This window comes from Callithrix jacchus, chromosome 8 (assembly GCF_049354715.1).
Source record: "Callithrix jacchus isolate 240 chromosome 8, calJac240_pri, whole genome shotgun sequence".
In the NCBI taxonomy this organism is placed as follows: Eukaryota; Metazoa; Chordata; class Mammalia; order Primates; family Cebidae; genus Callithrix; species Callithrix jacchus.
In genome coordinates this window covers 100469618-100486767 of record NC_133509.1, presented here as the reverse complement: position 1 = coordinate 100486767, position 17150 = coordinate 100469618, and the positions used below count along the sequence as shown (strand labels likewise).

The 17150-nt window shown below is 38.2% G+C and overlaps 1 protein-coding gene across 50 annotated transcripts in view; it reads right to left on the bottom strand.

Moving 5' to 3' along the window:
- Positions 1-17150, bottom strand: part of FUT8 (fucosyltransferase 8) — a 351449-nt gene that overhangs the window by 179351 nt on the left and 154948 nt on the right. For all 50 annotated transcript variants that reach the window (XM_078335143.1, XM_078335144.1, XM_078335148.1 and 47 more), the window contains one exon: positions 15861-16290. In XM_078335143.1, coding sequence (XP_078191269.1) covers positions 15861-16063 — 203 coding nt within the window. In that variant the 5' untranslated portion in view covers positions 16064-16290. The remainder of the gene's footprint in view (positions 1-15860; positions 16291-17150) is intronic.

Below are 17150 nucleotides of genomic sequence, written 5' to 3'. Positions count from 1 at the left end.
CTAGTCTACTGGACTCATATAGAAAACACACAAAGGGAGCTAGGGCAAAAAAAGGATTATTGCACATTTTCTGTGAAAAAGCAGTGACTTTTAGAGCCACCATACCAATATGATTAAGAATGTGAACTACGAAGCAAGAGAGCCTAAATTTGAACTCCAGATTTACCACTCACAGTTGTAGAAATTTCAGCAAGCTATTTAATTGTACTTCTCTGTCTACATCTATAAAATGGAGAGAATGTGAGTACTTACTCACAGGCCTGCTATAGGGATTAAATGAGTTTATATATGTACAAAGCTTAGAATGTGACCTGATACATAGTAACACATATTAATAGCTGTTGTTGTTGTTGTCTTGCTGTTCCTGCCTCCTGCTAATGTTACTGTTAGGACCACTGAAATGATAAGAGTAAAAGCAGAAGCTAACAGCTTTTCTTGCATTGTTTCCCACTGCAATCCAATACCTAGTTGATGGAGTGCCACATTAGACCTTGAGAAAAGTGTCATAAAATTACAATTACGAGTTGTAACTCTCTTATGAATAGGATTATAAGCCATTCACTGTGCCTATACACTGGCAGGCCTAGCTTCACAAAAAACTTAAAAGACTATGGGCAAAGTGGATGGTTAAACCTTGAGTCCAAATTCACAAAAAAAACTTCTTTTTTTTTTTAAAGACTATTATACCTTTTATCTTCTGTGTAAACCTGTATTTTCATATATTGAGTTTAAGTGGGGTTATACTTTTTAGTGCACATGAAAAGGCTGATAACAATGCTATATATCACAGTGTTCTAAATAGAACAACTGATATAATACCTTTTTGTTGCCTGAAAACCCCTACCTTGGCATTTTTTCACATAAACTTTACTTCCAAGTAAATTTATTTATATAAATTCAAGTTTTGGGTGTGAAGAAGAAAATTAAGACAACATAACAAATGATGATGAAAATAGCATTATATTCTAAACATGCTTTTATTCTACCAAGGTTCTGTCCCTAATAAAACCTAGTAATGGCAACAGTATGTAAAAATATATATAATCAACTGCTGTATCCGTGGAACAGATGTGGTGGTTGAAAAATGAATTTTTCTTCCATGTGTGATTCTTGCTGGCCCTGTTACCTAAGAGTATGTTGATGCTGTTCTCATACTTCCTTCAAGTCCACAGTGTTTAAGGAAATTATGGAACACCTGAAGTGAATGGAGAAATTTTACTTTGTGCTACACATTTTCTGGCAATCACTTCTATGTGCATGATTCCCAACATGTATTTCTCTCTCACCCTAGCTTTTTTCCTGAGTTCTAGGCTCACTTTTCAATTTTCTTCTGGATAGGTTCAACAAGCACATTAAGTTCAACCTATCTATATCTCATCCTGGTCTTTCTCCCAACAGGTTAATTATCAGTCATTGAAAAAGGTTACTCTGATAGTTACTGTTAAAAGAAAAACTTCACCTGAATTAAATTTAAGAACAATCTGCAAATCCAGCAGCACCCAGAATCACAGCAGAGAGACTCCAGCAGAGCCACAAGGTAGAAGAAAATTGATAGACAAAAAAAGGACATACAGAAATCAGAATGACATACAGAAACAACTAGATTGGTTACAGCTCAGCATATGCCTTACGTGAACACAGTCTGAATGCTCGATGGTATGTGAATGGTTGAAATATGGCTGCTGGGATTGGCCAAGACTCAGCTACTTAGGCGCATACTCCTAAATTAGGTTTTCAATCTTGTTTACCTTTAAGTTAGGTTATAGTTCGTCCACAAGGACTCAAATACAGACCAACGAAGTCCTTCTCAGGCCATACTTAATTCGCTTTAATATTTCAAACTTCAAATCCACTTAAACTCTTCCTTTCTTTACCACACAATTAAGGCAATTAAGGTATACAAAAGAAGGTTAAAGGGAATCAAAGGGAAACCTAAAGAAACAAGTCTTTAAAAGGGCAAGAACCAAGAAGGTTCTAGGGATCTAGACACAGGAACTTAAGAAAATCTTATACATCAGAAACACTGGGATAAATGAATTCCACTTTTAATACAGGTAGTATATACGTGGTTACAAATAGAATATAATATAACATAGCAAATCCTATTCTCATTGTAAGAATGACAATAAGCACTCTGTGCCCCACCCTCCCCCCACAAAAAAAACCTGGCAAATATAATCCTTTTAAAGGCATTAGAGAGCTGTGGAAGTGAGGGATTAAATTAACTAAAATTCCAGAGTGGGCTGGAACTAGCTATGCTCTTACTTGAGAAGCATTTGCTGATTCTGGGTAGAGATCACACAGAAGAGTGGTGTGAAAAGTTGGAAACTGCAAGAGCACTAAACACATAGCAAGTTTTCTCCATGAATGATTTGCTGGATTCTATGGCTTCAGGGCTAGAAAGTAATTTTAAGACAGAATGAAATTTCTCATGGTCTTATGATATTTACAAGACAAAAATTTACAGCTAGTTTTCTACTTAATGTATCTCAAATTAGATGCTTCATGCAGCAAGAGACCAAAGAGCAAAGCTCAAAAGCTCTGAAGGGCAGATGAAATGTCCTATAGTTCAAGTCTGAAGAGAAATCTACCAATTTGTCAATAAAAAGCCTAGAAGAATTATACCTGAGGAACAGGGAAGAAACAAAGTGGGCTAGGTTTTACTAAAAGCACAACATAGTCATGTTCAGTCACTGATTGTAATGGATTGAAATATTAAGCCCAATCTCCAACAGAGAAAAGCCTCCATAGACTCCACCGTGCCTTTATACACACTATACAAAATTTAAAATTACTAGACATGCTAAGAGGCAGGAAAATTTGACTAATAATCAAAAGAAATAAGAAAAGAAAGCAACCAAAAATGAAATCAAAATTAGCAGAAAACATAAGTTATATTAGAATAACTATTTAAAGAAATTAAAAGAAACATGGACAAAAAGAATATCAAAAAGAATCAAGTGAATAGAATCAAAATACATAAAAAATTACTGTGTGTGTTTAATGGTATAATGAACAAAACAGAAGATAGGTTAAATAAGTTGGAAGTCAGTTCAATAGAAAATATACAAAATAAAGTGCAAAGAGAAATTTGATTATGAAAGACATAAAGCCATGTGAGACACTACAAAAATAGGTTTAACAATACATATAATTGGAATTCATAAGGAAAAAATAGAAAAAATGGCTCAGAAGCAGTATTTGAAGAAATAATAGCAAAGGTTTTCCAAAACTGATAAAATACATCAACTCCCAGATTTAAGAAGCTCAGTGAACTAAACACATAGAACACTAAACACATAGCTGAATAAAAACAAATAAAGCCACATCTAGGAATTCACAGTCAACTGCTTAACACCAAAGGCAAAAAAAAAAAAGTAAATGAAGCCAAAGAGAAAGATACACTTCTTAAAATTGCAGACTTCTCAGCGACTATGAGAGGCAGGAAGCAATGAAATGACCTATTTAAAATGCTTTTAAGAATTACTGCTAAACTAAACTGTATACTCGATAGAAATATCTAAAAATGAAAGTTAAAGCTTTTAAAAGAAGAAAATCTCAGAGAATATATTGCTATCAAACCTGCACTAAAAATAGTATAAGATATTATTAAGGCTGAAGAAAATGATTTAACATGGAAGAACTGAACAACAGGAAGGAATAAAGAACACTAGAAAGGATAAATATGTGACCAATTATAAAGAATGAGTGTTTATAAAAATTAATAAACCTGAATAACTTAATTAACCTACCTAACTTAAATGATATATATAGTAGATCAGCAACAGTAGAATACACATTTCTTAAGCATTCAACAACATAAGTCATTTGGTGAACCGTTAAATAAGTTTCAAAGAACTGAAATACAGAATATAGTTCTATGTGGTTGAAGAACAAACTAGAAATCAAAATCCGAAAGATAAATAGACTAGCCCAATTTGAAAATTAAGTAACAAGTACTAAATAACCTATGGGTCAGAGAAAAAAAAAAATCACAATACAAATTTTAAAATATTTTAAATAAATGACAAAAATAGAACAGCATCAAAACTTATAGAATACAACTGAAAGCTGTGCTTAGAGAGAATTTTAAAGCTTTCCAGGGCATTAAAAAAAATATGAAACAGATATACAATAAAGAAAAAAGAAAGCACAAAGGTTGGTCCTGTGGGAAAAAAAATTAAATGGATAAACTGTTAGCAAGATAAAAGGAGAAAACACAAACAACCAATATTAAGAATGAAAAAGGGGACATTAATATATACAAATACAGAGAAGAAAATAAAATGGCAATAAGAACAATTTTATGCTAGAACATTTGAACATGTTGATAAAATGAACACATGCTTTGAAAAACACATCTCACCGAAACTGACATAAGAAAAAAAACGGAAAAGCTGAATAGTCCAATTTCTATTAAAGAGATGAAATTCTGAATCTAAAATCTTCCCATATGTTCTCCTTCCTCACCACCACCCTTCTCCACAAAAAGACTCCAGGACCAGATAATTTTACTGGTAGAATTCTAATAATTAAAAGAGAATGAATATCAATTTTACACAAACTTTTCCAAGGAAGAGAATCAGCCTGCATGACCTTGATACCAACCTGAAAGATATCACAAGAAGGAAAAATTATAAGTAAATACCTCATTAATATAGAAAAAAATCCAAAACAAAATGGTAGCAAATTTAATCCAGTAAAATATTAGAAAGTTACAAAAAATTCCAAAGAGAGAATATCTGCTTTATTAGGCCAGTCAGGATAGGAATCTTGTTTTCACTGAAATGTTCCCAGGGAAGGAGTATCTTTATTTATATTTTAAAAATAAGATATTACTGAAAGTATGAGGAATAATGGATACAAGGTTGAAAAAGCAGAAGCCATATATAATGAAAGGTTGAAATTAGATGGCAGGTGCTGTACACATTACAATCCATCTCACTTGCTTTAAGAATGTATGTATACTTCTTGTCTGAGAGATTAGCAGTTACAGAGAAGACAGCCAAGAACAAATCTTCCAACCAACCAACTAGAACAAAGGCAGTCCAGTTTTTAATAAAATCTTTTCAAACAACAGTAAAACATGACCTGTGAAGAACCACTTCAGTTTCCTTTCTCAGTATACTTTTGTTGTTTGGGACAAATTTATGGTTCTCCACCAGAAGATTTATGCTTTGTCTGTAATTCATATAGGCATATGATACACAACTCAGAAAAACAGGTAATCAGAAATTAATTATACGTTCTTTGTGGTTTTAAAATTTTACAGCTAGCATCTAAGTTCCAGAAGAAATATCTTCTCCTTTCCCAGATCAAACAAACAAAAAACATTATTCATCAGCCAAAAACCACATTTAAATTTTTTTAAGTTGTGTTCTCAAAAATAAACGTCCCTAGAATAACAAGTTTAAAAGGAAAGCTGTCAATTAAGCACCTTTTAGATAGACCTCCATGAGACTGACATCCAACCAGTTTGAGGTTCACTGCTCAAGGGGGTTTCTGCACAAACCAACAATTTTCTAGGTGTTGTCTGGTAAATTCAACTCTAAATGGGAAGCAATGTGGCTGGTTCAATCCTAAGGAACAAAACTTCTGTGAGCAAATAGCAATTTCACATTACTAAAGGCTGAAACAAAACTAACATGAAGCATAAAAGGACTGAGAAAGTAACAATTTCTAAATTTTTTTTTTAAACGGAGTCTCACTCTGTTGCCAGGCTGGAGTGCAGTGGCTCAATCTCTGCTCACTGCAAGCTCCACCTCCTGGGCTAAAGCGACTCTCCTGCCTCAGCCTCCTGAGTAGCTGGGACTACAGGCACCCACCACCATGTCCAGCTAATTTTTTGTATTTTAGGGGGTTTCACCATGTTGGCCAGGATGGTCTAAATCTCTTGACCTCTTGATCTGCCTACCTCAGCCTCCCAAAATACTGGGATTATAGGCATGAGCCACCACACCTAGACAATTTCTAAATTTTTTTAAATTGCATTTTAGGTTTTGGGGTACATGTGCAGAACATGCAAGATAGTTGCATAGGTACACACGTGGCAGTGTGATTTGCTGTCTTCCTCCCCTTCACCCACATCTGGCATTTCTCCCCATGCTATCCCACCCCAGCTCCCCCCTCCGCTGTCCTTCCCCTATTCCCCCCAATAGAACCCAGTGTGTAGTGCTCCCCTCCCTGTGTCCATGTGTTCTCATTGTTCATCACCCACCTATGAGTAAGAATATGCGGTATTTCATTTTCTGTTCTTGGGTCAGTTTGCTGAGAATGATGGTCTCCAGATTCATCCATGTCCCTACAAAGGACACGAACTCATCGTTTTTGATGGCCGCATAATATTCCATGGTGTATATGTGGCACATTTTCCCAGTCCAGTCTATCATCGATGGGTATTTGGGTTGATTCCAGGTCTTTGCTATTTTAAACAGTGCTGCAATGAACATTCGTGTGCATGTGTCCTTATAGTAGAACGATTTATAGTCCTTTGGATATATACCCAGTAATGGGATTGCTGGGTCAAACGGAATTTCTATTTCTAGGTCCTTGAGGAATTGCCACACTGTCTTCCACAATGGTGGAACTAATTTACACTCCCACCAGCAGTGTAAAAGTGTTCCTAATTCTCCACATCCTCTCCAGCATCTGTTGTCTCCAGATTTTTTAATGATCACCATTCTAACTGGCATGAGATGGTATCTCAAGGTAGGTTTGATGTGCATTTCTCTGATAACTAGTGATGATGAGCATTTTTTCATATGTTTGTGGGCCTAATGTATGTCTTCTTTGGTAAAATGTCCGCTCATATCCTTTGCCCATTTTTGAATGGGCTTGTTTGTTTTTTTCTTGTAAATCTGTTTGAGTTCTTTGTAAATTCTGGATATCAGCTCTTTGACAGATGGGTAAACTGCTAAAAATTTTTCCCATTCTGTTGGTTGCCGATTCACTCTAGTGACTGTTTCTTTTGCCGTGCAGAAGCTGTGGAGTTTGATTAGGTCCCATTTGTCTATTTTGGCTTTTGCTGCCAATGCTTTTGGTGTTTTGGTCATGAAGTCCTTGCCTACTCCTATGTCCTGAATGGTTTTGCCTAGATTTTCTTCTAGAGTTTTTATGGTGCCAGGTCTTATGTTTAAGTCTTTAATCCACCTGGAGTTAATTTGAGTGTAAGGTGTCAGGAAGGGGTCCAGTTTCTGCTTTCTCCACATGGCTAGCCAGTTTTCCCAACAACATTTATTAAACAGAAAATCCTTTCTCCATTGCTTGTTTTTCTCAGGTTTATCAAAGATTGTATGCTTGTAGATATGTTGTGTTGCCTCCGATGCCTCTGTTTTGTTCCATTGGTCTATATCTGTTTTGGTACCAGTACCATGCTGTTTTGATTACTGTAACCTTGTAGTATAGTTTGAAGTCTGGTAGTGTGATGCCTCCCGCTGTGTTCTTTTTGCTTAGAATTACTTGGCTATGTGGGCTCTCTTTTGGTTCCATATGAAGTTCAAAGTGGTTTTTTCCAGTTCTGTGAAGAAAGTAAATGGTAGCTTGATGGGGATAGCATTGAGTCTGTAAATTGCTTTGGGCAGTATGGCCATTGATTCTTCCTAACCATGAAAATGGAATGTTTCTCCATCCGTTTGTGTCCTCTCTTATTTTGTTGAGCAGTGGTTTGTAGTTCTCTTTGAAGAGGTCCCTTACATTCCTTGTTAGTTGCATTCCTAGGTATTTTATTCTTTTTGTAGCAATTGTGAATGGCAGTTCGTTCTTGATTTGGCTCTCTTTTAGTCTGTTATTGGTGTATAGGAATGCTTGTGATTTTTGCACATTGATTTTCTATCCTGAGACTTTGCTGAGGTTGCTTATCAGTTTCAGAAGTTTTTGGGCTGAGATGATGGGGTCTTCTAGATATACTATCATGTCATCTGCAAATAGAGACAATTTGGCTTCCTCCTTTCCTATTTGAATACCCTTTATTTCTTTTTCTTGCCTGATTGCTCTGGCTAGAATTTCCAGTACTATATTGAATAGAAGTGGTGAGAGAGGGCATCCTTGTCTAGTGCCAGATTTCAAAGGGAATGCTTCCAGTTTTTGCCCATTCAGTATGATATTGGCTGTTGGTTTGTCATAAATAGCTTTTATTATTTTGAGATACGTTCCATCAATACTAAGTTTAATGAGGGTTTTTAGCATGAAGGGCTGTTGAATTTTGTCAAAGGCCTTCTCTGCATCAATTCAGATAATCATGTGGTTTTTGTTTTTGGTTCTGTTTATGTGGTAAATTACATTTATAGCCTTGCATATGTTGAACCCAGGATTCATCCACGGAATGAATCCTACTTGATCATGGTGGATAAGCTTTTTGATGTGCTGTTGCAATCGGCTTGCCAGTATTTTATTGAAGATTTTTGCATCTATGTTCATCATAGATATTGGCCTGAAGTTTTCTTTTCTTGTTGAGTCTCTGCCAGGTTTTGGTATCAGGATGATGTTGGTCTCATAAAATGATTTGGGAAGGATTCCCTTTTTTTGGATTATCTGGAATAGTTTCAGAAGGAATGGTACCAGCTCCTCTTTGTGTGTCTGGTAGAATTCGGCTGTGAACCCATCTGGACCTGGGCTTTTTTTGTGTGGTAAGCTCTTAATTGCTGCCTCAACTTCAGACCTTGTTATTGGTCTATTCATAGTTTCGGCTTCCTCCTGGTTTAGGCTTGGGAGGATACAAGTGTCCAGGAATTTATCCATTTCTTCCAGGTTTACTAGTTTATGTGCATAGAGTTGTTTGCAATATTCTCTGATGATGGTCTGAATTTCTGTGGAATCTGTGATTATTTCCCCTTTATTGTTTTTATTGCATCTATTTGGTTATTCTCTCTTTTCTTTTTTATCAATCTGGCTAGTGGTCTATTTTGTTGATCTTTTCAAAAAACCAGCTCTTGGATTTATTGATTTTTTGAAGCATTTTTCATGTCTCTATCTCCTTCAGTTCTGCTCTGATCTTAGTTATTTCTTGCCTTCTGCTAGGTTTTGAGTTTTTTTGATCTTGCTCCTCCAGCTCTTTCAATTTTGATGATAGGTGTCAATTTTGAATCTCTCCACTCTTCTCATGTGGGCAGTTATAGCTATATATTTTCCTCTAGAGACTGCTTTAAATGTGTCCCAGAGATTCTGGTATGTTGTGTTTTCGTTCTTGTTGGTTTCGAAGAACTTCTTTATTTCTGCCTTCATTTCATTGTTTATCCAGTCAACATTCAAGAGCCAGTTGTTCAGTTTCCATGAAGCTGTGCAGTTCTGAGTTCATTTCTGAATTCTGAGTTCTAACTTGATTTCACTATGGTCTGAGAGACTGTTTGTTATGATTTCAGTTGTTTTGCATTTGCTGAGGAGTGCTTTACTTCCAATTATGTGGTCAATTTTAGAGTAGGTTTGATGTGGTGCTGAGAAGAATGTATATTCTGTGGATTTGGGGTGGAGAGTTCTGTAAATGTCTATCAGGTTTGCTTGTTCCAGGTCTGAGTTCAAGCCCTGGATATCCTTGTTAATTTTCTGTCTGGTTGATCTGTCTAGTATTGACAGTGGAGTGTTAAAGTCTCCCATGAGTATTTCGTGGGAGTCTAAGTCTCTTTGTAAGTCATTAAGAACTTGCCTTATATATCTGGGTGCTCCCGTATTGGGTCCATATATATTTAGGATCGCTATCTCTTCTTGTTGTATCGATCCTTTTACCATTATGTAATGACCTGCTTTGTCTTTTTTGATCTTTGTTGCTTTAAAGTCGATTTTATCAGAGACGAGAATTGCAACTCTTGCTTTCTTTTGCTCTCCATTTGCTTGGTAAATCTTCCTCCATCCCTTTATTTTGAGCCTTTGTGTATCCTTGCATGTGAGATGGGTTTCCTGGATACAGCACATCGATGGGTTTTGGCTTTTTATCCAATTTGCCAGTCTGTGTCTTTTGATTGGTGCATTTAGCCCGTTTACATTTAGGGTTAATATTGTTATGTGTGAATTTGATACTGCCATTTTGATGCTAGCTGGCTGTTTTGCCCATTAGTTGATGTAGATTCTTCATTTTATCAATGCTCTTTAGCATTTGGTATGTTTTTGGAATGGCTGGTACTGGTTGTTCCTTTCTATGTGTAGTGCCTCTTTCAGGAGATCTTGTAAAGCAGGCCTGGTGGTGACAAAAATCTCTGAGTACTTGATTGTTCGCAAAGGATTTTATTTTTCCTTCACTTATGAAGCTCAGTTTGGCTGGATATGAAATTCTGGGTTGAAAGTTCTCTTCTTTAAGGATGTTGAATATTGGCCCCCACTCTCTTCTGGCTTGTAGGATTTCTGCCGAGAGACATGCTGTGAGTCTGATGGGCTTCCCTTTGTGGGTGACCTGACCTTTCTCTCTGGCTGCCCTTAGCATTTTCTCCTTCATTTCAACCCTGGTGATTCTGACGATTATGTGCCTTGGGGTTGCTCTTCTTGCGTAATATCTTTGTGGTGTTCTCTGTATTTCCTGGACTTGAATATTAGCCTGCCTTGCTAGGTTGGGGAAATTTTCCTGGATAATATCCTGAAGAGTATTTTCCAGCTTGGATTCATTCTCTTTGTCACATTCAGACCTATCAAACGTAGATTAGGTCTCTTCACATAGTCCCACATTTCTTGGAGGCTTTGTTCATTCCATTTTGCGCTTTTTTCTCTAATCTTGGCTTCTCATTTTATTTCACTGAGTGGATCTTCGACTTCTGATATCCTTTCTTCTGCTTGGTCAATTCGGCTGTTGAAAGTTGTGCATGCTTCGCGAAGTTCTCGTGTTGTGTTTTTCAGCTCCTTCAATTCACTCATATTCCTCTCTAAGTTGTCCATTCTTGTTATCATTTCCTCAAATCTTTTTTCAAGGTTCTTAGTTTCTTTGCATTGAGTTAGAACGTGTTCTTTTAGCTCACGGAAGTTTCTCATTGCCCACCTTCTGAAGTCTGATTCTGTCATTTCATCACAGTCATTCTCCGTCCAGCTTTGTTCCCTTGCTGGTGAGGAGTTGTGGTCCCTTGTAGGAGGCAAGGTGTTCTGTTTTCAGGTGTTTTCCTCCTTTTTGCGCTGGTTTCTTCCCATCTTTGTGGATTTATCCACCTGGCGTCTGAGTAGTTGCTGATTTTCCAATTGAGTCTCTGAGTGGACGTCCAGATAGTGATGATGAAGTATTTCTGTTTCATAGTTTTCCTTCTAACAGTCTGGCCCCTCTGCTGTAGAACTACTGAGGTCCACTCCAGGCCCTGCTTGCCTGGGGTACACCTGTAGCAGCTGTGGAACTGTGAGGGTTGCTACCTGTTTCTTCTTCTGCTATCTTTGTCCCTGAATGATGCCTGCCAAATGTCAGTCTGATCAGTCCTTTGTGAGGTGACTCTTTGGATATACGGGTCAGGGAGCTGCTTGAGGAGACTGTCTGTACTTTATACTTGAGGAGATAGTCTGTACTTTATAGGAGCTCAAGTGCTGAGCCGTGAGCCCTGTTGTTCATTCAGAGCTGCTGGGCAAGTACGTTCAAGTCTGCTGCAGCAGAACTCATAAAGCCCCTTTTTTTCCTCAGGTGCTCTGTCCCGGGGAGTTAGGGCTTTATTTATGAGTATCCATTGCACTATCCTGCCCAGCAAGGAGGCAGTCTAATCACTGCTTGCCTGTAGTGGCTATGCTGAGCTGCCGTGGGCTCTGCCCTGCTGCCGTGGGCTCTGCCCTGCTGCCATGTGTAATTCCCCGTGGTCCTGTTTATATGGGTGTGGTAAGAGCTGCCGTGGTGATGATGGCCCACCTCTGTATTGGCGGACTCTCTCTGTTATGGCGGGTTGCCTCGGCAACAGCAGGATGCATCAGCAATGGCAGTGTACCTCCATAGGGGTCGAGTGCCTCGGTAATGGCAGACGCCCCTTCCCTTCCGTGCTGCACCGTCCTGGGTTCAGCTGTGCTTGCCGTGAAACTCTCAACCCCGTGCATTTCCAATTGCTGTTTTGTTTTTGTGGGGGTGGGACCCGCCAAGCCTGATCACCTGGCTCCCTGCCTCAGAGTCCTTTTTTAGTTTTTTTTAAGCTGAACGGTTGACTCTCTCCCAGGTGTTCCAGTCACCTGCTGAAAGGACGCCAGGATCTGTGTGATTTCCCGTGCAGCGACCCACTGTGCCAGCTGGAATCACGTTGCTGCCCAGGAATCTCCTGGCCTGGCTTTCTGTTTAAGTCCCGTTTAACCAGATGAATGTGCTAATCTGCCTTCCGAAATCTCCAATTGCCGGTTTAACAGGGCAACCAAACCAGTGTATTTTGTACGGAGTGCCGCTGCGCTGTGGCCCTGGCCCAAACAGCTGTGCTGGTGGCCCGTGCGGCTCCTACACCTGGGAATCTCCTGGTCTGTGAGCAATAAAGATACGTCTGGAAATGCGGCGTCCACTCACCATCTGTGGATTCACTGGGAGCTGCAATCCTGAGTTGGTCCTACAGCGCGTTTTCTCTCTCCCCGCCAATTTCTAAATTTTTAAAAAGTCCACTACATGTGCCTAACGTGCCAGCAATTAATAAGAAAGAAAGAGATGACTAGAAAAATCAAAATACAAGCATGCTGAAAACCTAAGAATCAAATCCAACAGATTCAATCATTAATTTCAGTATAAGTCTGCATTAACTCATATCTAGATTCATACTTGAAGAGTTTTGCAAGAAATAACTCCGGTCTGGTTATTATGGCCCACATCCACCTGAAAATCTAAATCTTCAACAATTTTCACTATGCCATTCCTCTGCTGAAAACCAATTCTCCATTACCTACTAATCAGGTCTATACGTAACTCTGGCTACATAAGATCACCATGATTTGACCTAATCCAATCTATTCGACTTTATTTCTGTGGTGAGAATGGTATATTAAACATGGCTACAAATTCTCTGTAGTTACACTGATGAAGATGTGGTATCTATTTCTTCTATTTTTTAATATACGTAGGCCTCTTGACTTGCAATGATGAACAGAATATGGCAGAAGTGACAATATGTTACTTCTGATGCTGAGCCTCAAGAGGCCATCCAATTCCTGCTATTTCCCTCTTGGAACACTACCATGTAAGAAATCTGGGATATCCTTCCAGAAAAGAAATATTCAAGTGAGCCAGTTAATTGTCAACCTAATGGCCAAATATGCAAGTGACTCCATAGATTTAAAGATTATTTTGCAGAAAGAAAAACCCATATTTAAGTCGAGCTTTCCCTTCACGCAACAAAAACAAGACATTTGGCAGTCAGAAATTAGCAAATTGAAGTATCAGTATTGAAGGTGGAACCATAAGAAAAGTGAGCAATTATTTATAAGTCTAAATTGTTAAGGGGAGAAATCTTTTAGGAGCAAAATCTCCATGATATAGAAGGAGATTTTATTACAACCAAAGCAAACTCCCAAATCAACTAGAATAGTAGCTATTCTTGGTGATCTCCTACCTAAGACTTTTAGGTCACTGATTTCTGTTTTCTGCTCAGGGAGGCAATACAGTTATTCAGAGTTCAGGTTTTGGAGTCAAACTCCTGGGATTCAAAGTTGGCTCTACCACTTGTGAAAAGTGTGACCTTTAGCAAATTAAATTACTTAACATCTCTGTAATTCTTAATCTGTAAAATGGTTACAAGCATGGTACTAACATCTCATAAAGACAGTGTGAAATTCAGTAAGATGATCCATGCAAAGTCCTTGGCACAGTACCTGGCGTGTGATAAATGACAGCTATTATTACTAACACCTAAATTATCACTCTTTAGAATGAATAAGACTCTTCTGAAAGATCATCTTCCTCCATGATGTTCCCTGAGTACCCCAAGTAGGAAAGAATGTAATAGAAAATTCAAGGAGTTCTGTCCACTTTCTAATCCCTGACCACTTGCTATCTTCTTGAATGGTACTACTACTACAAATGACAAGAATAATGTTTCATTCATTTGTATCTTAGTATCTAGCATTGTCTTCCACAGGACATAAAAGGACCCAAATAATATTATTGTGAAGAAAAAAGTTATGAAACTAGAGAAAGAAAAATCTCAGTCTAAACAAACAGTGAAGGGCAGTGAGAATAGAAAATGAGAGGACCATGGGTATCTTCTCTACAGCATCAAGAGTAATTTAACATTGCCAACTGCGTTCTCCCTCACAGAATGTTCCTCAGTTTCCATAACAGCTCTCTCCAGCTATTCTTCCCCAGCTATTCTTAAGGCTCTCTGCACAACTGGATGTTTCCAATTTCTACCCCTTAACTTACGTGTTTCTCAAAGAGAAATGAACTTTCAGCTCTTTTTCACTATACCACTTCCCTTAGGGTCAATTACCACCTCTGGAGTAATAACGCTCAAATTATCATTTCTAGCTTTTCTAGTTTGAGAAACAAGTACTACATGATCATCTTCACATATGAAGGAGAGGAATTAAAAGATACTAGGTAATGTTTTACCTCAATAAATTTGGAAAAAAATACAGAGATCACCTATCAATATTATGTTTACTTGCTCCCTGAAAATATATAGGAGACTTTGATTTTCCAAATAGTTGATGCCTTCTAACAGGTAAGTACACATTTTGTACAGACTAGAAACAGCAATGATAATCATTCTCCACATTCCAGATCCAGTTGTTTAATGATCAACTTTAGTTTCTGCATTTTAATAAGTTATGGTTAGACTAATTCAGCCTCCCAGTTATGTCCGTTACTGTTCATATAAAATTTTTAATATATACTAGTTTAAATCATAGTTTACATTTAACATATCAAGTTTTAAAAATACATACGGGAAATGAAATCTAAGTACATAAATGAAATGGCATCATTTTTCTTTTTTTTTTTGAGATGGAGTTTCACTGTTGTTACCCAGACTGGAGTGCAATGGCACAATCTCGGCTCACCACAACCTCCGCCTTCTGTGTTCAAGCAATTCTCCTGCTTCAGCCTCCCAAGTAGCTGGGACTACAAGCGCGCACCACCATGCCCAGCTAATTTTTGCATTTTTAGTAGAGACAGGGTTTCACCTTGTTGACCAGGATGGTCTTGACCTCTTGACCTCATGATCCACCCGCCTCGGCGCCCCAAAGTGCTGGGATTATAGGCGTGAGCCACTGCGCCCGGCCATGGCATCATTTTTCTACATTAAAATTATATGCAACTATAGAGAAATGATATTGGGGTGTCCCTGGGCCACACTGGAAGAAAAATTGTCTTGGGCCACATATAAAGTACACTTAATGATAGCTGATGAGCTTAAGAAAAAATAAAAACATCTCAAAATGTTTTAAGAAAGTTTACAAATTTGGTGTTGGGCCTCATTCAAAGCTCTTGTCGCCACCTGTGGCCTGTAGGCTGTGGGTTGGACAAGCTTACTCTGTAATTAAATGTATGGAGATAGAAAACTGTCATGCTAAGATATTTAACTTGGCCGGGCGCAGTGGCTCAAGCCTGTAATCCCAGCACTTTGGGAGGCCGAGGCAGGGGGATCACGAGGTCAAGAGATCGAGACCATCCTGGTCAACATGGTGAAACCCCATCTCTACTAAAAATACAAAAAATTAGCTGGGCATGGTGGCACGTGCCTGTAATTCCAGCTACTCAGGAGGCTGAGGCAGGAGAATTGCCTGAACCCAGGAGGCGGAGGTTGCGGTGAGCCAAGATCACGCCATTGCACTCTAGCCTGGGTAACAAGAGTGAAACTCCGTCTCAAAGGAAAAGAGAAAAAAAAGATATTTAACTTTTGGCAAAGACAATAGTTTATAAAAATAATTATTTTTCCTAGCTGAATGAAGCACTGTACCTAAAAACAAAATACAATATTTCATCATTCCTCCTTCAGTATTTTGGAACCTACCGGAGAGATTCGGCCATTCGCCTCAAGTCTTCATTCTGCTGTTTTAAGCGTTCAAGCTTTGCCAGAATCTTGGACAGTTCTCGGCTAGAGTGATCAGGGTGGTCATTATCTCGTACCAAGTGACCACCTATATAAAACAGCAAGGTCCCCCAGGCAAAAAGAATAAGCATAATCCAACGCCAGGAACCAGTCCATGGCCGCATTTTCAGATTTTCAACTCACTTCCCTGGAGTCCCGGAGCTCAAAGAATTGAAAACATTGTAACTCTGTTTCTAGTTAGTGCACAGGTGAATAGACTTCTGTTGTTTCAACACATGATGCTTCAGACAAATTATTCTCTCTGGCAGTCCTGTGGTGAATCTTTCACAGAGATCCTTCTGGTGATATGTGTAGGAAGCTTTATTGTCCTGTACTTCATGGACTCTACATACTGTGGAAAGAGTAAGAAATGTATTTAAATTATTTAAGATATATAAAATGGCATATGCTGAGATTCATGGAGTTAAAGGAAACACATTGGTGTTGACTGGCCAACAAGTTAAAAGATTACCTAACTGCCTAATAATTAGTAAAAGGTAAAAGCTTTAAATCTGTTAATCTGTATACTAAAATCAACCATGTACATTAGTGCTCTACCAGATAACAGACTAATTAGTTCTAAGACTTGAAGTGCCATCATCACTTTATTTTCCTCTTACATAATTATATAATAGCTTATATATGAAGACTTAAAAATTGCATCTTTGAACAATCAATCAAAAACAAAACGTACTCAACCACATATTTTGGGCTAGTATGTTCATTCTCTCAAGAAAAAAACATGTTCCCTGTATGGGAGTTCATACCTACCAGTTCTCAACTCCATTCTCTTCCCTTATTGCTGAGCTACCATTATTCCATTTAACTCTACAGGTGACAGGCAAATTGTCACTTTTAGGATAAATTCTAAAACTGACATGCATATTAGCCAAGTAAAGGTTATCACAGCCATTAAACAGCTGGCAGTCATTCCAAATAGCAGAAGCAAAGTTCAAATGGATCAGGCTTTTCCAGGCCTGGTTACAGGCTTCATTTGTCATTTTACAATGATTAGGCTTAGAATTCCCTTAGAAACAAAACTATTCTCTCTCCAAAGAGAGAATCTGTAGGCAAAGATACAATTTAAAACCTTTTGATAGGCCAGCCACAGTGACTCACATCTGTAAATCCCAGCACTTTGGAAGGAGACAAGGCAGGAGGATTGCTTGGGCCCAGAATTTGAGACCAACCTGACAACATGAAATCCTATCT